We start from the raw sequence: 22,983 nt of genomic DNA, 5'->3' as shown, positions 1-22,983 counted from the left end.
AAGAGTAGTTCATATGCCAGATGAGGCTTTGAGCCTTATTTAGAGGCGCACGAAACGCGGCTAAGCCATATCATTTATCATCGCTGCCATCGCATCGCATCGCATCGCATCTCATATCTTTATATCGCTCGACCATGTATTATGCTTCAGTGACAACAATAACCACTCGAGAGAGCCAGGCCAAGTCAAATACCGAGCACAACAATCGAATGATGCCTGTGGCGTGTGGTGTAAGTTTGGGGTGAGTTCAACTTGAGCTGTGCTTGTAGTACGCATATTTTGTATGTGATTTTTATAAATCTTTTTCGCATTCACACACAACACAGCACAACACAAGTTTTTTCCAGAGCAGAGCAGGATTAGAGAGTTCGACTTCAACTTCGAGTTGGAGAAAAAGCAAATGGGATGTTGTGCAAATGAAGTTTAAAGTTCTTTTTTGGGTCCAAAAAGTTTGTCGAACATAGTTTTGTTTGCATGTTATTTTCAGATGTTTTATTAATGCATTGCATTAATAAATTATGACTGGGCATTGCATTTATCACTTCTTTGTGTTCTGCAACAATCGGACGAGAACGAGAACGATATCACACATACGCACCGTGCGCACAATTAAATATCCCCTCTGAGCAAACGGCAAACGTGTGTCGCTTCGAATACTAAATCGAAATTAATTTATAATAATACCGATAATTTGGACAAATTATGGTTGCAATTGCAATAATCCAACAAAATATGTTCCCAGTAGAGTTGTTGCAACATTTCAAATACCCTGGAAAAAATGGATTTTAAAAGAGAGTTTGCACTTTTGTAATTTATAAAGTTCTTTGTAGCTGTTTTTCCACGGAAAGCAAAAAAACGCTAGAAATTAGGTTATACTTTTAAAGGAAGGGAATTCCAACATTTTAAGAAATAAGAATAAAGTTTAATTTTTTTTAAGATCCATCAAATTATAATTCAAGATTTGCAATCTACTTTTCTATATAGAATAAAACATTCTTGAAGCAAGATGGTTTTAATCTTAGCATACAAATCATTTTTTTATTTTGTTTCAATCTATCTTTTTTTAAAATTCTTTTTTAATATCGAAAAATTCTTAATTCAAGATCTACTTTTCGTTCCAGATATTTTTCTCTCTGTGTGTAGGGTAACTTGCAGTTGAGTTTTCCCTATTTGATTTTACTGCTGTTGCCCCCCTTTTGCAATTGTTGCCAGAATTTATTTGTATTGTCGACCTAGGGAAAACAATTACTCTGGAATGGAGTGCAAATATGCCAGCAGAAATATTTGTTTAAATTTTGCGAGTGCGCTTCTTCGTTAGTTTCCCCAATTCTTGTTGCTGTGTTGCCCACTGTCTTCCCTTTTTACTTTGTTTCTACTTTTTATACCCGCTATCCAAAGGGTAGAAAGGTATGATAACTTTATGCTTGTAGCAAACGTATGTAACAGACAGAAGGAGGCATCTTCGTCCATAGAAAGTATATATTTTCCTGATCTAGCCATATCTGTCTGTCTGTCCGTCCGTCTGTCCTTTTGAAACACTGGATCTCAGAGACTGTCAGAGATAGAGATATAGTATAAGCATTTTTTATGTTTGCCCGCAGATCAAGGTTGTTTTAATTTTTTGCCACCCTTACTCTCGGAAATCGATATAAATCAAATAACAAGCGTAAATTTGAAGCTAAAGTCGTTTTTTTTTGGGACATACAATAATAATTACAGTATTTAAGATTCCTGAAAATTTGGTTACGATCAAATAAGACTTGTAGAATTTTTTTTTAAGAATTTCCTTTTTTGTATATGCAAAAAGCGTCCTTGCTACGGGTCTTACTTGCTTTGGCTATCAATCTGGTATATTTTGCACGCTATGGTAATGTTTAAACTACATAAATATATCATATATACCGGATGGTATATTTTTCAAGTATTTTTCGGTATATTCATTTTGTACGTTATGGTATTTTTATTGTAATACTATATCAATATAACAAATATAGCCTTTGGTATATATTTAGTATTTTTCGGTATATTAATCTTGCACCCTATGGTATATTTTGAATACAGTATTTTATCACTTTGAAATTAATTATTATTAATTTTAAAATATACCTAATTATTATTCATATCAAATATACCAAATGCTTCATTTGGTATGAATATTAATTGGGTATATTTAAAAATTAATACTGCACTGTATAAATTTTATTTACAATGGGTACCGGATATATCACAGTCAAGCACACTTACTTTCTTACTAGTTTTTTTTTCGTCCATGGCGTGCGTTGCCTGTTTTTGCCCCATTTTGGCAAATTTAAGCTCCCAAAAGTGGTGCGCATAAAATTAGATTGGGCCAATAAGTGAAGCACACCCACACACACACACACACACACATATCTACTCCGACCCATTCGCGTTGCTCTAAATGCCGCAGCATTGTTGAATTTTGGTTGGCTGCAAAGTGATTTACGCAATTAAAATAATTTCATTCAAATGGTCTATAATTCAACTGGCATTTCATGCGGCGCTGCAGCTGCCGCACTTCACTTTGCCCACAGTCCTTGACAGTAGACACACACACACATACTTGCATAGCACATGCTAACCATAAATATGTTGTAAAAAACGCATAGAAACTATTAGCCACAAATTCATGTATTATCGCATGCAACATTCTTATCATTCATTCGCCGTTCGGCGTTCGGCGGTGCAACGCAATGTGGCAATCGAGGCCGCTGTTTGCTCTGGGCTTATAGACACACAGGTTTGCCAAATATCATCAGTTAATTTATAAATCTATGCTGATAATTGATTGCTATTGCAACTGGAATCTATCAATCATTCTAGGGGGAAATTTTTGCTTTTTTTTGGTAGTTTAAACTGCTGAATCATTGTGAAAAATTAAAAAAAAAAGCGGAAATTAAATACTTCAAATAATCAATTACTTATTACTTATGTGCCACAATAAAATTAACAACGCATATAAATAAAATTAATGGCATCTCTCACTTTTTATTAACTTTCGTATTGTTGCCATTTTTTACAGTGAAAAACATCTATATTGAAAAGTTCACATTGCACATCTTGTTTCGGGTACTTTACAGTTTAAATAATAAATCTTGAAGTAAGAATTTTAGGTTGAAAAATCTTTTAATCAATCAGTATTGAGATTACCCATTTTGAGTAAAAACAAAACAGTACGATAATAATAAATAAAATATACCAAATATAATAAAATATACCAAATTAGTACAACTCAACAATGCTCAAAATATACCAAAGGCTATACTTGGTACATTGATATAGAACTAAATTTAAATTATACCATAAAAATATTCAGACTGTCAGCCAAACAAATAAATAGGCGTTAAATATAATATAATTCAAGAATATAATCTTGAATTTCAAGGATGTGCAAATTTTGTAGAATTTTGAATTCGATTGGAGAATTTACCTTCTTGGTGTGTGATATAATTTTGACTTTCTTGTTTTGTTTTCATTCTCATTGGTTATCACTTTCGCATTTGCCAAAATAAATGTAATTTTGCCAATCAGAGTTCAGAGTTCTGGTTTCAAATTAGAAATTTGAAAGGCTCTTGATGTTCATTGCATTAAGATTGGCAAATTGTGCAGTCGTCTATCAACTCTAGTTATCTAATCTCGTTGTTGTTTGTGGATGTCCACTTTAAAAGTTAAAGTTGACAAAATTGTTGCGTCTCTTTCGGTTTTGTTGTCACGATTCTGTCAAATCAATAACGAAATATGCTGTTACTGCTGCTGCTGCTGCTGCTGGGCAACAAATGTGCCTAATGCGATGACATTAAATAAAATCTATCGGTCCTAAAACGACAGTCGATGTGAATGTCGATGTGGATGTCCAAACACGGCAAGTACAACAAGCGACAGGATGTCGCTGCGGTTGCTTAGGCAACCACAAAAATTTGCATAAGCAGCGCGCATCAATTTGAACTCAAGCGAGCGTATAAATATTTTTATGCCAACGCAATCGCAAAATGCCAACACTCCACTCCCCACTCCCCATTGCTTCAGCTTCATTTTTAGGATCCCATTTGGCAACTGGGCTAGCTTGCGGACATTTTGCGGCCTCCATTATTATTGTGGATGCGGACATGCATGAGGATTAGCGCTGCTTTGTGGTGAATTTTAATAGAATTACAGTTGCATTTTCCAGCTGCAATCGACCAATGCAAACGACCAAATCCTGCAGCCTCGTTTCTCATCCTTTAACCACTGTGTGTGTGTTAATTAATGAGGCATGTATTTGGCATTCGGTTTTGTTGCACTGTCAAAGTTCGCAGCTGCCAACTGATGGAATTACATGAGCGCGGTTATTTTATTTTAAATACTCTACAAATTTGTAGGTAACTAAAGGTAACTGCCTACAAATAAAACGACTGAAGCATTCTTTGCGCAATTTAATTTGCATGAATGCAACAGCAATGAACTGAGAATGCTTCACGGTTTTGCATTGCTCTGAAAAGTATGCTTTAATTTTTTTTTTAAGCATGAATTCATTTTGCATTTTTGTGGATTTACAGTTTAAAACGACAATTGAAGGCGAACAACAAATTTAATCCGTTTAAGAACTTAAGAATTTTGTATTTATTGCAGCTCTTAAAGCGAAAATGTTATTTACGTATTATTAAGCTCTCTGCAAAGTATTTATTTCATTTATATCATTTTTTTCATAGCATGAGCATGCTTCACATTTAATGCTTTAATCTTTAATTTTGCAGTGGCATGCTGCACAAATTTTTGTGGTTTTCAATATTTAAGTGACACTTGAGGCAGCTAGGCAAATACAATTTTGATTTAAAATAAGTTAACTAAATGTTGATTATATTTTTGGGTATTTTAAAACATTTTAAATTATATTTTGAATTAGGGGGGTATAAAGAAGAGTCGATTGGCCTTAGTTGCTAGCACTCCCTTCTTTTAGTTATTATATTATTTTGTATAATAATTAACATGTAAATAAATAAATAATAAGAAGAAGACTAAATGTTGACTTTTATTTTAAGGAACTTTGTAAACTTATTTTTTTTTTAATAAAAAAAGCAGACAACAAAATTATTATATTTGGGGGAATTTTTAAGCTACATTTCAAATAAAATTTTTAGCACCTTTTGCAAAAAAAATATAGTAAAAAATGTTTACTATAGGGAATTTTTAAATTAGTTTTTAAATAAAATTTAGAATAATGAACATATTTTAGGAAATTTTGATACTACTTTTGAAATCAAATGTGGAGTGAGTGTCGCAAAAATAAGTAGTCTAAATTTCGCTTATCATTTTTCTAAGCTTTTTTAAATTTAATTTTAAATGTTGGCCAAATAAGAAGGCGAAGTTTGCATATTATATATGAGGACATTTTTTAAGCTATTTGTTTTAAAGTATTTCATACTTATTTATTGGCTTACTTACTCGTATCCATTTCACTGTTTAATTTAGGAATATGTATACTACTTTTTAAATGCAATTTTGCAATAACGTTGCAAAATAAGTAGTCTAAATTTCGCTTATATTTTGTATCATTTTTCTAAGCTTTTTAAATTTAATTTTAAATGTTGTCCAAATAAGTAGGCGAAATTTGCATTTTATATTTGAGGGCATTTTTTAAAGTATTTCACATTTATTTATTGGTTTACTTACTCGTATTCATTTCACTGTTAAATTTGGGTATATTTATACTACATTTTAAATAAAATATTGAAGTAACGTTGAAAAATAAGTAGACTAAATTTCGCTTATATTTTGTGGCATTTTTTAAGACTATTTTTTAAAGTCTGTCACACACACTTATCGCTTTACTTACCAGCTGTATGCGAAACTTATCCCAGCTAATACAAATTGAATCAATTTTCAATATAAAATGTCTGCTGCCTTTGAACCCAAGCAATAAGAAATATGCACTTTAATAAACTGACTATTTATTTTCGATATAAACTAGAGTAAAAAAAAAATTATAATGTTATTTATGACTGGCAATAATAGTCCTTAATCGATTGATGTGCGTAAGCAAAGGGCATGCAGCATTTCGGTTTGCCAAAGTTGCGTCTTCAGTTTCCTGTATAAGCCCCATTCGATTTATTTGCTGACCCAGTTTTCATTCGATGCCCCATCTGTGCTGGGATTGAGACTGAGTTTGGATGCTGCTCCTGGGCTTGGGCTTGGTCTTGGAATGAGAGAGAGAATGAGAATGAGAGTTTGCCTGGTTGCTGCTGTCTATAATCCAGAGATTACATGTGACACACGCATACGTTGCAGCTTATTTTTCATTTCTTCGACTGTCGTTGCGTATTTCATAGAGTGCTGAGCATGATGGGAAGGAGTTGTGTGGGTGGATGTCTCGTCTGTTGGCAGCTGCTGTATTGCATTGTAGTTTGCATAAATAATTGAGAAGCTCATATCAAAGAAATGAAGCTTTGCCCAAATCGCACGAGTTGAGCCCTCAATTTCCAGCTGTATAAAATGGAAATGCATCAAAACACAAAATGCAATTTGTCTTTTTTTTTTTGTGTTAAATAAAAAAGTTTAATCGTTCTTCATTTTAATGTACATAGTTTTGTGTGTTTGATCTTTGTTGTTGTAGTACGTGGTTAAGAACAACAATTCAGTATTTGTTTTTCATTTTTTTCTTACTTTTTTTCTAGTGACATTTTCATGTCTTTTGTTTCGTTTCCCTTTTTTTTTGCTATGAATTTCTTTGCTTTTATTTCTATATTATGGCATGTGTTTTTTTGCTATTGGTTTCTGTTTATGTTTATGCTTTTTTTTTACTTTGTGGTTGATTTCCTCCCAGTTAGAAATATATTTAGTATGCATTATAGTTAGTTATATATATTTTGACTAATTTGTAATTTACTTTTTGTTTTATCTCGTTCAATTCAACGTTTAAAAGTATACGCATTGCGTTCTCTTTTACGGTTCAATTGCATTGTTTAAACTAACATAATAACTAATAGCTATACATTGAGTATTTATGCTGTATGTGGCTTAACTTAATAACTAACTCCTAATTACACATTCCATACTCACACACACACACTCACATTCGCACACTCTCGCATTCATTCTTATCTAAAGTTGGACTAATTAACTTGCATAAACAGGAATTGTTGTTTGTATGTTGACCTACCATAAATCGGGAATTAATATAGTTCGCTTTAATACATGGTAAATGTAATATTCAAATTCAGAGCTGGCAAAATGTCTGGCTCTCATCTTATGTTAAGTCTATAAAATTAGCTTATCTTAGAGATACTTTTATACCTATTGGTTGATTCTGTTGTTGAGCTGGATGACAATGGGAAGACGCTGAGGGATGACGAAATTAATTAATATACATTTCAGTTGTATTACTAAACTGAATTTCAATGGTAACAACTTTGATTGATCTGAAACAATTTAATTAAAATTATTATTGCAATGCTTTTGATTTATTTTGTACTAATGGAAGAGGAAGTTATGGAATTGAGTGTTAAAATTTAACATTCTGAGTAAGTTATGGAATTGTGAGTATTACATTTTAACATTCTGAGTCTTCATTTGCAACGATTGTTATAACATTCAGTGATACTTTTTTTTCTGCTTGTGATTAACATTAAATTTTACAATTTATTTCAGCTTTCGATGAGCGTTCTAATAATCATTTTTATGATAATAGTCTGCAATGCAGCAATAACATTGATTGCGAAAATTATAATGCGGCCTTAGCTTAAATTTAATTATAATTTAATTGTAGTCATATTTGGAATCACAACGATAGAAGCCTCGGCCACAAATTTTAATTACATTACCAATTTAAATAACTTTTGTCGCCAATAATTGAGCTATTTTCAAATACAATTTGTGCGTTGCCGTTCGCATTACCGTTATTCCCTCTGTTTGTGTTTGTATTTGTGTTATGCCAATAAAATTAAAATACAAAAAACGAGTATGAAATTCAAAAAGAAAAAAAAGCATGAAAATTGTTATTTTTACTGGAGCAATTGATAAAAATTTATGCGGCATTTATGTGGCGTGTCAACATGAATTTTATTGAGTTAGCCATTCGCATGGCACATTTTCCTCTTTTCCACTTTTCCACTTTCCCATTTTCCTACTTTTGCCACCGCAATCCGAATAGACATTGTCCCCGCGGTGTTTAATTTAATTAATTTATATAATTTCCATGCGAATACGTAAATCAAATTGCAAATGCCTATTGATTGCATATCAAAATATCTGCGCAAATATAATTAAAAAATGTAATTAGTAATTTTTGGATGCGTGTAAAAGATGAATCACAAATCAACTTGAAGCCATTTATTATTTATTGAATCGAAATCGAAATAATTTTGGGGTTCATAGAGAGTATAATTACTTATTGACTTCGGGTTATTTCTGGCATTCTGATAATTGAATGAATTCTTATTGCGAATCGGACTCTTAGAAGATCTTCTTTTTTATAAAACTAACTGATGAAGTACAAGTCGCAGTTATTTTTTATTGAATCAGAATCGAACTAATTTAAGTTAAATTACTTCTTGGATTCCAGTTATTTCAGTTTTTTCTTTAGAGTTGAAATACTTCATTTTGGTCACGAAAGGAATTCATTAGACTATTAAAAGATATTCTGTTTAATTAAATGAACTACTGAAATATAGAATGCATTTATTTAATAAAATGGATTGAACTAATTTGGGGTTCAATTACTTATTCTTGGTTAGAAAATAAATTGCTTAGACTCTTACATTTTTGATAAACTAAATTCTTAAAAAAGGGTTAAATTTCAATCGACTTAAAGCCATTTATTTTTTATCGAATCGGAATCGAATTTTAGGTTTATTGGAAGTTAAATTACTTCTTTGATTCGAGTTATTTTAGGTTTACTTAGAATTGAGATACTTCTTCGTGGTCAGAAAAGAAATTCATCAGAAACCAAGAAGATTTTTTTATAGAAATAAATGATTAAAAAAAGTTTATCAAATAGGGTTAATATAATTTTAGGTTTATTAAGAGCTAAATTAATTTTTCTTAGTTTTCTGATATTTTATTGAACTAAATTCTTAAATAAAAAATTAATTTGTTTGTTATGTGATTTAACTTACAACCATTTCCAATTTATTGAATTGAATGAAACTAATTCTCTGTTAATGGAGAGTTAAATTAATTCATATTCTGACTGAATTATATTGAACTAAATGCTTAAATACAAATCGAATTTATTTGTAATGTGGCTTAACTTAAAGCCGGTTATTATTTATCAAATTGAATTGAAGAACTTTTTGATTATTTCAGAACTAAATTACTTCTTCTTGGCCTATAAATACGGACTGTTGGAAGAGCTGATAATATTGTAAATCAAATGTATATGATAGATACTAAAATAACTTCTTCACGTAATGAAAGACATCAGACTGATATTTTAACGAACTAAATGCTTAAATTAAATATATTTTCAATTTAGCGAATTGCCAGGAATTACTTCGCTTTCGGACTGAATTCTATTGAACTAAATGCTTAAATACAAATCGAATTTATTTGTAATGTGGCTTAACTTAAAGCCGGTTATTATTTATCAAATTGAATTGAAGAACTTTTTGATTATTTCAGAATTAAATTACTTCTTCTTTGCCAATAAATACAGACTGTTGGAAGAGCTGATAATATTGTAAATCAAATGTAAATGATATTTACTTAAATTATTTCTTCTTGGTCACGCAATGAACGACATCAAACTGATATTTTAATGAACTAAAATAAATATATATATATGAACTTAAATATATTTCGAATTTAACGAATTGCCTGGAACTAATTCTGGTTTAATTGAGAGTTAAATTACTTCGTCTTTAGACCGAATTGTATTGAACTAAATACTTAAATATAAATCGCATTTGGTTGTCATGTGGTTCAAGTTGATCGCAAATTAATTGCTATTTATTGATTTAATTAGCGAAAAAAGTGATGCAAACCAAATAAAGTATAACTTGGCAATTGGTGTGGAGAAAATGCGCAGCGCAAATATTTGCATGATATGGCAATTAATTTAAATATTTTATGGCCACTCACTTTTGGTTGTTGTATGTTTGGTTTTTTATCTAATTATTAAATATACCTCGCTGTACAATGCACATTATTTGATTATTTATGTGTTTATTTAAAGATCCAATGTGAAATCTCTTTTGATTTTTTTTATGATTTTAATATTGTTTTTTCTTTCGCTTGGTTTTTTCGGTTTGCAATGTGATACATTTGATGTGGTAATTACGTTAATACGCGTCAGTTGATGCTTGCTATTTACACGGAGCTTAATAGAACTATATATAATATATATGTATAATACACACATGAAATCGTTAATCCAAGGTTGCCATATAATCTTATGTGGGAGAGTGAGAAAACCTGCAGCGGCATTCGAATGTGGTTTAAAACCATCAAAACTGCACTTAGTATCTAACGGATGTATCTAAGGATGTTGTTAGCCACTTACTTATACTTATACACACTTACACACACATACAATAGATATATATATAAATATGTCAAGATAAATATATAGTAGTATGGTTAGTCGGTTAGATATATTTATGTAGATACACTCGCGCACATTTGATGTGTCTGCTTAGATTACACGGATGCTGCTGCCATGCGATCATCTGTGGCAACTGTGGGCGTGGCACGCCTGCTGGCAGCTGCCGCTAACCGCAGGCGACAGTTTAACGTTGCCAGTTGAAGGTTTCGCTGTTGCAGCTGTTGTCGTTGTTGCTGTTCTCGTGTCACTTTCACTGGCCGCAAGTGCGGTGGCCATGGCTCCAGTTTTTGGCCTGCTGCCGTTGCTGCCGTTGTTGCCGTTGCACGTGCCCCATGTGGCACGCTGACTAAAGCTGAGCACCAGGCCAACCAGCATAACAATTGTCAGCCAATTGTACTGGCAACCGGATGAGCCAGTTTGCATTGCCTCCGGATGTTCACCTGAAATTATGGCCCGAACTAATTTCAACTTTATTGCATTGTCTTGAGCTTAGATGTTAAATTTGTACTTGAACAATAAGCACTAAATAAATGTGTGTGAGTGTGAGTGTCTGTGTGTGCATGAGAAGTTTGCTTGCAAGTCAAGTTGTTGCTATGTGTCTTTATTTGTTGCGCTCTGTTTGGCTTTTGCACATATAAGTGTTTGTTTGCCTGATGTACTTGTTTTTGTTGCTCCTACTGTCTGTGTCTGTGTGTGTGTGTGTGTGTGTGCGTGTTTTGTGTGCATAACACATAAATATTTAATTAATGTGCAGCTTCTGTTTACCCAGCTGCCCCAGATGCCCTAAGAGTGTCGACATTTGATGTTCTACCAACTGCAGTTGCTTTTGCTGCTGTCAGTTCAAAGTTTCGAATGCAAATTACACGCAACACACCACAATAATTAGTTAATTTAACAATGCATAAAATCTATGCAATATTATTGCAATAAACCCGAGTACTAAACAATTAGTGCAATTCAATTGCATTTCCATATTTAACATAATTGCATTTAAAGCCCCCAAAAAACCTGTCTGAAATTGAATTTTAAAGCGCGCTCCCGAAAGTATGCAGCATAATAAGTTTATTTGGTGCGCTCGAAAGTATGCAGCACAATAAGTTTAATTGCCGATATTAAGTGGACTGCTGCGTTGCTATGCTTCGACTACTCTCCAGGTTCACGGTGTTAACTGAAGTGCATACACACACGCACATACACACACACACACACACCTTGATGGCCACTCGATGCGTGTGCACGCGAGCTGTGTCTCTGCGACTGCGAAGTCAATTCCTTTGCTTGACTCTGACTCGTGTGCGTTCTTGTAAATTGATTGAGTTCAATTTTTCAAGCAATTAACTTGTGCACTTGAAACTCAATACAATGCGCAAACAAAAACAAAAGAGCGCCGCGCTCTTGGCGCAATGTTTGCAGCGATCTTGATAATAGCAAACGACATGCATGTAAATATTGACTCATATTAAAAACAAGTAAGAAAGCGAAAGGCGACTGTGCTCGACTGTGAGATACCCGTTACTCATTTTGAATAAAAAGTAAAGATCGCAGCATTACTTTAAAATATACCAAATTAATATACCAAAAAATACTATAAATATACCAAAGAATATATGTGGTATATTGATGTAGTACTATATTCAAAGTATACCATAAAGTGCACAATATACTATAGACAAGATTAATATACCAAAAATAATAATAACTTAATATACTAAAAATATACCACAGACTACATTTGGTATATTTATGTGGCACTACATTCAAAATATACCATAAAGTGTAAAATATACCACATTGTCGGTTTTGCCCATATAAAAGAGCTTCTTTTAAAACTTATTAAATGATTATAGAATTTTCAGGAATCTTAAATACTACAGTTATTATTGTATGTACCAAAAAACCCACTCTGGCTTTAAATTAAGATTGTTATTATTATTGCAAGTATGCAAATGAAGTGCTGCAAAATTTGTAAACTTTGCTTTAAACGATTGGAAAAGCGTTTGAAAGAAACCTCATTAAAGAACATCGGAAGTCTCAAAATTGTGTCTGCTGTGTGCGTGCGTGCTCTAACGTGATTTGCGTCATGTGCGTGGCACATCTCAGCGTCCTGTTTCCCATCATCATTCCCGCCTACCAAAAAAAAAAAGAAAAGCGAAACAGAAACACAGACAACGCAGAGAGAGTAACTTGAATGCGAACATGGGCTTTTTTCTGTTGCGGTTTGCAGCAGCTGCTTAATAAATTTGAGACCGCAGTGTTGAAAATAAACATATTACGCATACGCAATGTGGGACAGAGAGAGGGGAGGAGATAACTTACTCCCACAGACACACACACTCCCACAAAGGTGTGGGCAGTGGCAAATGTAACGCCGGCAACGCTGTAACGCTGTAACGCACAATGTATTTGTTGACAGGACAGGAATTATTAATAACGTACGTGGCGCACATAATTCATCATCAGAGCAGAGCAAAGCAGAGCAGAGCAGAGCAGAAATAGAGCTGAAGCTGAGCTGAGCTGGGCAGCTGAAGAGCAGAGCTGACACAAGGCCAACCAAAGCCGGGAGATGCCTTCGGCTGTGCATAGCTTAAATGTCTTTGGGCTACGGCTGTGAAAACACAAGTCACAAGCCGGCTAAGCCAAATAAAATGCGCACAAAAAACTCTAGAAAATAACAAAAGCAAAGCAACAAAAAAAAAAAAAAAAAAAATGGAGAAAAAATAAAATAACATTCAAGTAAAATATGCAAAATTAGCGCTGATGGATTTTCAGGAAGGAAACTGGGCATGCACAGAACAAGGGAGAGAGAGAGAGAAAGAGAAGAGAGAGGAAGCAGCTAAGCAAGTAGCAAGTTCCAGACTCGAGACACACACAAAGGAGGCAGGAATCGGGATGTGAGGATGTAAGGATGTAGGAGAGACAGAGAGAGAGGCAGAGAGTGAAGGACAGACAGACAGACAAGCAAGCAAGCTGCATTGCACGTTAGTTTTTCGAGTGTTTTTATGAGCAGCTTTGCATACTTTGGCAGTATTTTTACATTTTACAGCGCGTTTTGTTTGTGCAGTCGCCGGATGAGTTGACTGTGTTGCTCTTGCCTGGAGAACTAATGTTTGACAGCTGAGAGTTGAGAGCTGAGAGCGAGAGAAATGCTCCTTAAGTGCATCTCTAAAGTAGCCCGATTTGGCTAAGCGGCCATTCAATTATCATTTAACTCACACACATTTTGCATTTACATTTCGATTTAAAACCACATTCTTACTCTTCTTTTTTTTAGCTGCCGTGATTTTCGCTTTCTTTACATTTCACATAATTGAAAACAAAACAGAGAACAGAGTAGAGAGTAGAGAGAACAGAGAAGAAAGGAAAACATTATACAGTTCATTAAAGACGCTTGTTTCGTGCTCCATCGCACATTTATTGTTACATAATTACCATTATCAAGTGCACGCAAGTGCGAAATACTCGTAGCAAAAATGTTGATTGCCATTTAAATTGTGATTGTGTGATTTGACACAAAAATATTCTGTGACATCGTGTTGTTGTCGTTGTTGTTGTTGCGACAGCTTAGCTCGTAAACAAAGTCAAATAAAATGTCAAGTGGTCAGTCAAGTGAAGGCCTTGGCCTTTGCTTTGTTTAACACTAATCAGCAAACGAATTGATTAAACGACCCCATCATGCGTTTCGAAATTCCACATTCAATATGCTTCCACATAAATTAACAAATCTTTTAAGCTTCAACTGCAAAGTACGTTATGATAAAAAAAAAATGTTTTCTGCTTCATTAGAAGGCAGCTTAAGCTAATTACAAATCGAATAATACACACAATAATTCTTGCCCAGTAAACGGATTCATATGAATTATGAATTCTTTTAAACTACGGCTGCAATACTATGTATGATTTTTCCATTTTTTTTATATTTATAGAATTTGTTTTAAATTAAATTAAACTATTGAAAAATTGAGAAATATATACAAAGACTATAACCAAAAATTGAGATAGATTCACATGTGCCTAACAGAAAATCCTATGGCTGACGTCTTTCCAGTTTATTTCTTCTTCATTAAAACTAAATATAAATTGAAAAATGTATGCAAAGATTAAAGCAAAACAAAGCGATAGATTCACACAATCAGATCCCGTTGGCTGACATCTTTTCAGTCCACATAACTTAACAAATCTTTTAAGCTTCAGCTGCAAAGTATGCTACACTTTTTTGCTCTTGATAAGAGACACATTTTTTAAGCACTTCAATTTATGGCCGAAGCAAAGTTCCTGCAATTTATGCACTAGAATGCGCTGAAAATGTTTGGCCACACATGGGTTAAGCGTTGAGTCGCCGTTGTAGTTGCTGTTGGTGTTGCTGTTGCCGTGTGCACTATTGTTTAACTTTGCGTGCTTTTCAATTATGCATTAAACTATCGCTTTTATTACAGTTTGCTATAAAAACTATTTGCAGCTGTCCCACTCCACACACACAGTTGCTCTGCTCTGATCCCGCTGTTTGACACTGTGCACATCCGGTTTGAGCTTGATAAGCATTTTCCCCTACTTTTATCGCTATACATGCAATATCAAACCAGCAACCAGCAACCAGCAACCAGAAGCAAGCAGCGACCAGCGGCAATGGCAGCTCTCTTCCTGGCCGCCTTTTTATTTTCTACTTTTCTGTGAGTTTATAAATAAAATGTGCATATGCGACACTCGCACACGCAATTCTCGCCGTGACAACGACAACGACAAGGGGAAGGGAAGTGAAGAGCGAGGCACTTTGGGGCAAAAATACCAGCGCGCGAACAAAAACCGGAAGCCATGTATCGTAGTCACCGTCACCGTCGACGACGACGACGTCGACGTTCCCCCCTTTGCGATGTCGACTTGTTGTCGTCCTGCTTGTCGTCCTGTTATTGTTTTTGCCACACGTCGCGCGGTTGGTAAAAGTTGTGCCCGGCATTTCGGGGGCTTGTTTTTCATTCGGCGCTGACATTTACTTCGCTGTCATTAATTTTAAGCTGCATGCCTCTGGCTCTGTGGCCAAACAGCGCGTACTCATGCTTGCACCTTGCCACTTGCAACTCGCCACTCGCCATTTGCCACTGGCAAAACTTGCATGCAATGCAACCATTCGTGAACCTCATCTCGGCCCATCAATTGCCAAAAAAGCTTTCAGCTCTCCCTCGAATTTATTTTGAATGTGCATTAAGCGGATAGTTATTGTAAGCGTATTCTCGATGCCACTGAATATTTAAGCCGCTTTTTAATCAATAACACATCTGCAGAACTCTTTAGAGAAGAGGTTCTTATGAAGGTTCAGCTTTGCTTCGCCTTTATTTAATTTACTTTGTCTGAGTTGAAGAGATTCGTTTGTCGATTACTGTTGTCTTTAAACTTGAAGCAATTAAGAAAATTACATTATTATCTGTTTTTTTGGGAGGATTTATTTAAGGCGTTTTCTTTTACGCCATTGTTGAAATTAAATAAGGACTATGAGCAGCAGACAATAAAGTTATTAATTATTACTTCAAAGAGCCCAAACTACACTTATGTTTAAAAAGAGAAATTTGATTGAATTTAAAAGCAAAAAGAATGGTAAGTTGGAACTAATAAGCTAGAAGGGTATTATAACTTCATGACTTTCGAAAATGTTGAATAATTTGAATATGATATTAATTTTGTATATTTATGTATTTTTTCAGTATATTAATATTGAATATTAACATATTTTATTTACTTATTTATTTTTTGTTTGTATGGTATGAATATACTGCATTGTTTTGAATTTATTAAATATATTTATGTTTAATAACATTAACATAAATATATTTAATAGTTAGAAGAAGATATTTCCGTGTCTCTCTCTTTTTCTAGTACAATTTAAATATATTCATAATATTGAGAAATACATATAATATAGCGATTGATAGATCTTGATATTTGTTCGGTATATGATTTTTACATTTTAGGATTTTTTGGTATTTTTATGTGGTATATTTTAATCATAATACCGCATTGTTTTGCATTTCTTGAAATTATTTGTATATAATAGGCAGAAGAAGGCATATTCGATAATCACAATATTTATTGTATATGTAGAATTTCAAAGATAATACAGCTTTTGCATTGTTTTGTTTTTATAGAAATTATAATTTTGAGCAATATTTTTTATATTCTATATTTAAATTTTCTTTTAATCAGTATGTAATTCAATTGAATATTAAATAGCTAAAGTCTGCCCATTTAAATCTAAAACAATTCTAGCACTTTATGACTTTCAACCACTTCAATATGGTTTTCATAGTTGTAATTATTTGGTTTAACTTGAGGCTTTCAACTTATCTTCGAGGAAGTGAGCTCAAGTTACAGGCTTTTAGCCTTTGGACCTAGCTGACAATTTTGTCTGGGCTGTCTGACTGTCTAACTGTCTGTCTCTCTTCCTTAAAATCCAATTGAAAAGTTTTGATTTTCATTTAATTTTTATTCTTATTCTTATTTCTGTTTGGATTTTGTTTTGATTTTATTTTTGGCACGGAAACTATTTGCAAAGTTTTACATTAAATGCGCAAATACGCATTATGTTTTTCTCTCTCTCTCTCTCTCTCTTTCTTAGTCTTTCTCTGGACTGTGTTTGTTTGTCTCTTGTTAGCCAACTATCTATCAGAGATAGATAGATACTGCTGCTGTTCTTGGCTGTCTGTTTGCTTGTCTGAGCTGTCTGTCCGTTCGTGTATCCGTGTCTTTTGCTGCTATCTCCCGTAATACGTTCTAACAATATTGTCGTTTGTCGCATTTTCTCCGTTTTTCGTTTTTCGTTTGCAAAAAACTTTTTGCACTGGGCTGAAATAATAATTGAATGTCACTTGAACGACAACCGAATACCCCTTTAACTTATCTCCTCCCCCTCTCCTCTCTTCGAAAGTAACAACAATTTTGTCAAAGTGACAAAATGGCGTTTCGAGCCAAAAACTAGAAACTTGCTGCTTTGCTGCTTTCTTGCAGGCTTAGCCAAGTTTCTATCGCATTACGACACACTCGAATAGTATGTCTCTCTTTTCATGTATGTCTCTCTTTGTATAATATATTTATTGTGTATGTGTGTGTGTGTATGTGTTACCACATTTTATCAGCGGTTTTGTTGGCTTTCGACTTTGCTGGCTTACAAGGAATCTGGGCCGAAAATTTGAATTGAATTTTGAGCAGTTCAAGAGGAATTTTTAATTGAGAGCCATGGCCAAAACTAATGCACACTGCAAATCTTAGCACTTTGCAGGGCTTTGCTGGCTTTGGGATTTCTGGCTTCGGTTTTCTGGCCTCTTCTCACAGACGGACGGACAGACAGACAGACCGCAAAAATAGTTTTGTTCGTTTGCTGGCCTCAAACCCTCAAAAAGACAAGCAACGACCGCATTTAAAGTCTCTGAAAGCGACTCATATAAATCACGAATGAATTAAGTGTGGTTTGTGTGCTTTAGTTGTTGTAGTGTTGTGTGTGTGTGTGCTGATATTATTGCTGTGTTCGTTGGCCAGTTATATTTGCTATCTCTTTTGCAATGCGCTGCTGCTGCTTCTTGCTTTTTTGCGCGCGTTTCATTTCGTGTCTGTCTTTTTTGTTTGTCGTCCTTTGATAAACTTGAGACGTGCGGCCACCGTGTGGGTGTACGTATGTGTGTGTGTGGCAAGTGTGTGTGGTTTACTGTGTTTATATAAGTCAAAGCCAGACTGAGATTGAGTGTGAGCTTCTCCCCCTGACTTTGGAACGCTCGTCATTTGAGTCATTGCGGTCAAGGCGCCTTTGACGTGCCTCCAGAGTGAGTGAGATGGTCTGTGTGTGTGCGTGTGCGTGTGTGTGTGTGTGTGTGTGCTTGGCTATTTTAATATACTTAGCAAAGTAAAGTAAGAATACAAGAAGCGAAAGCAGCTTGCATATTAGTGCACAAAAACGTAAAGTTTCCATTCTTTGGGAAGTTAATTGACGCCCCCGCAATTAGAGAAGCGAATGTTGTACAATACTCGACGATGCTGACGTATGTGAAACTGCGATGCACTTCGTTGGCTCTGGCTTCTTTTGCCTTGTAAGCGCATGTCCTTGGCAACGCCTTCGCCTGCGAAACTTTGTCCATCTCCCAAGCGTGTGTGTGTTAGTCTGTGTGTGTGCTGTACGAATTTAATTGAGTGCTAAATGGCACGTAAACTGATAGGTCAAAACACACACACACAGACATAGAGTAGACACACACAGACACTGAGAAGTAAATGTGCGCTCATCAGCAAGGAATAAGGAGCTCGAAGAACCAGTTGCTTGTCTGTGTGTGTGTTCGAATTCCTTGCCATTAATCAAAGCACTAAGCATTCGTTGAAAGCAATTTATATTGTTATCGAATCATGGGAATACGAGAGTCGAGAGTTGAGAGTCCGAGTCTATTCAAACATATACACATATCTATAACAAAGGAACGAGAGAAGAGCTCTCATCAAGGATTTGTCGAGTTCACAGTGCTCCACTGAGTTATAGATTCCAATTAAAAATGTGAGACGTCTGCGCATAATTCATAACTATCGATTTACACAGCTCAAATATTATATTTTATTATTTAAATTAACTCAGCTGACAGCTGCTGCTGTTGCTGCTGCTGTTGCAGAGATTTCCAATTTGGCTAGCAAATAAATGAGTTTCGTACAGATTTCAATTAGTTGTGCTGACAGCCAAGTGTTCATTCAGTTCAAAAGGTTTTCGTTCACACTTCCGCAGTCTGATTTATCTATCGGGTTTTATCAAAGCATTGCAGACACACGGACTCACTCACTTCCAAATCGTTGAATCGCTTGGCAAAATCCTTTTACTTTACACGTCGCATAACACTCATACGCACTGTGTGCCGCCAACAGCATTTTGAATTACTTTTTTGATGTTTGACGCCTGATTAAGCAGCTGCCATAGAGTCTTTGACAAGCGGCAACATTGAATTACCAGCAACCAGCAACCAGCCATCTAGCTGCCAGTTATTAACTACCAACAACAGAGACTCGAGATGTAACTCGTAATTCGGCAATTGAGTTTATTCTGTGTGGCCAGCAAAGCAGGCAATCGAATTAGAATTCTCTTTCTGGCCTACGACAAGCTGATTGATTGACTCACTCACTCACTCACTCGACTCGATCTCCAAAGTGCTTAAATGATGCCAAATTAGGCAAGAGTGCACTTTGCGTTCAACTTCCGAGAAGTACTTTCAAAAACTACGTAAATCAGTTGACAAAACATTAGTTATTAGTCATTTTGTAGTCAGAACTTATTTGTAGCAAAAGTTCATAAATTATGCAATGATAAGTTGACATTTGGCATAAATTTCCATTTGTATTTTGTGCTATTTAAATGACGAGCAGAATATTAAATTGTTGCTTTGATTTGACCCAAATGCAACAAGTGCACAATTTCAATTTAAATTAAAATAAATAACCTTAAGACTGCAGCTGCTGTTGCTATTGCAACTGCTCTTCAAAGGGAAATCTAATATTGTCTGTGAGCAACACACAGAAAAACGAGGAAGAAATGCCAGCTCAAGGAATTTAATATCAAACATCACTGTGAATACTTTTTTGGGTAAATTCTACAAAAACTAATTATATTATTTATTTATTTCATTTAGCATTTCATTCGTAAGCAACGACAACAAGTCAAGCCAAAAAGGATCCGGACATTTGTAACAATTTAATATGTATATAAGTCCTTTTGCACTTAGACTCTGGCTGCTTCCCATTTTAAATTGTAGTTAAAGTTTACTAAAGCTGTCAATGAGCTAAACATTGCAACCAGAGATGGTGACAATATCTTCTTCTTTGGTATTTTTTTGGGGCCAAGAACTTTGTCGTGGCCATAACAATATGTTGTGTTCTGTTGTGTCATGTTGAGTGTGTGTGTGTGGGAGGATGTTGTGTTCATGTCCTCCAAAGTTGGCAACTAAACGAGCATGGAAAGTCCGCTTGGTTTCCTCTAGCTGCAGTTTACCTGCCTCTCTTTGCTCTCGCTCTGCGTGCAGCCTCAAGTGCTCTATAAGTAGTGCTCCTATCCCACCATCTAACTGCATGTGTGTGTGTGTGTGTGTGTGAGTGCGCGTTTAGTTACAGCATTTTGTGGTTAGTAAAACATTGCAGCTTCAGCTCAGCTTACCAGCCCAGGCCAAGCCAACACACACACAGATAGTTAGAGACGAAACTTGGCCAACAAACCAGCACAAGTTGCATTCTGGGTCAGCTTCTGCCGCTTGGCCGCTGGGGAGCGTGGCCATTGCAAGTCAGCGTGTAAGTGGCAGACAGACAGTCGAGGGGGTAGCAGAAGGAGGGGGGATTATCTGACAGTCTGTACATATGCTATAAGCAGACGCCATTGCGGAGCACCTCAAATATTATTACCAGCATTTTTACTGATATTGTCGTGTGGCTTAAATGAGACTCGACACAGCTCTTCTGTTCCTCTCTCCCCTCTCTGCACTCCCTCGCTGCTTAACTGGACATGTATTAAAGGCAACTCGCAGAGAAATGTTGTTAAAAAAGTTTGCCGCAGCAGCAAATAAAAATCTGAGCGAGCGATGCTGCAGCTGCAGCAACTTTAATCCAATTTCAAGTAAGCGACTCGAAAATGAGTTTGCCGCACTTGAGCAATGTTGCAGGAGAAGGAGGAGGAGAAGGATGAGGGGAGGCTTGGCTGTTTGGTTAAAGTGCTTGCAAAACGATGACATATTTTTGCACAGTGCTTGTTGTGGCATTAAAAATGCAGCAACATAATAAAATATTACGTATACGCCGCATGCAGTGCACAAATTGCTGAAATACAATTACGAACAAGCCAACAATGCGCACGTGTGTGTGTGTGTGTATGCGTTTGAGTATGGCATATAAAGAAACATGAGAATTTTTATTTAATTTAACTGAAGTTGTCGTTGTTTTTGTTGCTGCTGCTTTGTTCGCGTTTGTAGCGAGCGAACGCTGGCGCACTTGAAAGTTATGCAACGCATGCACGGCTCAGTCGAGCGCTTAATTTGCAACATTTCTTTTGTTACAAGTAGGCAACATGTCGCAGCCACGCCCCGAAATGAGCCAGTCACCCAGCTAGCACATTGTAAATAAGATGTAATAATTTTCCACATTTTTTTTTGGGGGAACGAGGCAGACGGCTGACTTATTGTGAGGGGGTTGCATAAATGTCTGCAAAGGAACAAAAACCTATTAAGCTGCTTGTGACAGTTTCAAAGAAAGCAGCGCGAAGGGGAAGGAGGGGAACTAAAGTCATCAGGATTGGCACAAAAAAAAAAGAACGAAACGCAGCATTGCATGTTGCATGTTGCAATTGACAGCGGCAAGACGCAGCTGCAGCGATGGCTAAAAGCCGCACAGCCAAGCAGCCAAGACAAGCGCAACAACTCAGATATTGTACAAGACACTCATATATATATATATATATATATACAATATACACACACACACACGCACACACACTCCTACACACACCTATTATAAAGCATTCGCCCTGAAGCGGCAGCTGCAGCTGCTGCAGCAGCCCAAAAAACCATTTTGTAATTAAGTGCTGCACCCGCTGTCTGTGTGAAACAGCGAGTGCATTAGTATGTGTGAGAGACTGAGAGTGTGTGTGCGTGTGTGTGTGTAGTTATTGGTGGTGTGTAATGAGCGTAAACTAAGCGCTTGGCTTGGCTTGGCCAAATGGCAGCTGCTGTTGTTCGCCTTGGGCAAGAAGCGTGCTTAGGGCAACTTCGCAGGAGGGAAGCAGAAGGGGAGGAGAGTGGGAATGGGGGCGTGGTCATGTTTGTGCATTTGTTTGTTTACTCAAGTTTTCGCCCGTTCGTGCGATTTTTTTACAACTTTAAATTAGAAATTCCATGAACTGCGAAGTACAAAAAACACGCACGCGTTTCGTATCATTACGAGTATTTGTATTCAGTATTTTGTATTTTCGTGTGTTTTTTATGCGACATGGCTAAGCGTTTAATTATCAAAGTTTTCTTAACTTCCAAGGCAATACAACAGGTATAGCGATAAACTCAAGCGACAATCGAATAAGAGCATAAGCAAACAGCAAACGGAAGTGTTCAAGAGGGAGAGAGACAGAGAGAGAGAGAGAGAGAGAGAGAGAGAGAGAGAGAGAGAGAGAGAGCGAGAGAGAGATAGAGAGAGAGAGAGAGAGAGAGAGAGAGAAACTGAGTGTAAACTTGAATTTGACCCAAAATAAAGAAAGGAAGCTACAGACGAGTGTGCTCAACTGTGTGATACCCGTGCGGTATTATGATTAAAATATACCAATTAATGTACCTCAAAAATACGAAAACATTTATCAATGAGTATATGTGGTATATACATTCGAAATATACCATAGAGAATGAAATATACTGTGATAAATTTTAAATACAAGCAGAACAGTGCAGTATTATTCTCAAAATATACCACAT

General features: G+C 35.6%; 1 protein-coding gene across 6 annotated transcripts in view; it reads right to left on the bottom strand.

The window, feature by feature from the left end:
• The window catches only part of LOC132792264 (kin of IRRE-like protein 2), a 144,149-nt gene that overhangs the window by 9,908 nt on the left and 111,258 nt on the right, over window positions 1-22,983 (bottom strand). For 3 of the 6 annotated variants that reach the window (XM_060801543.1, XM_060801544.1, XM_060801546.1), the window contains one exon: window positions 9,782-10,992. The exons of 1 other annotated variant lie outside the window; for it this stretch is intronic. In XM_060801543.1, coding sequence (XP_060657526.1) covers window positions 10,655-10,992 — 338 coding nt within the window. In that variant the 3' untranslated portion in view covers window positions 9,782-10,654. Of the gene's footprint in view, window positions 1-9,781; window positions 10,993-22,983 lie in introns of those variants that run through there. 2 more of the 6 variants (XM_060801545.1, XM_060801549.1) reach the window with 2 other exon arrangements.

The sequence above is a fragment of the Drosophila nasuta genome, chromosome 3 (assembly GCF_023558535.2).
Source record: "Drosophila nasuta strain 15112-1781.00 chromosome 3, ASM2355853v1, whole genome shotgun sequence".
NCBI classification, from domain to species: domain Eukaryota; kingdom Metazoa; phylum Arthropoda; class Insecta; order Diptera; family Drosophilidae; genus Drosophila; species Drosophila nasuta.
This window is presented reverse-complemented; position numbering and strand designations above follow the sequence as displayed.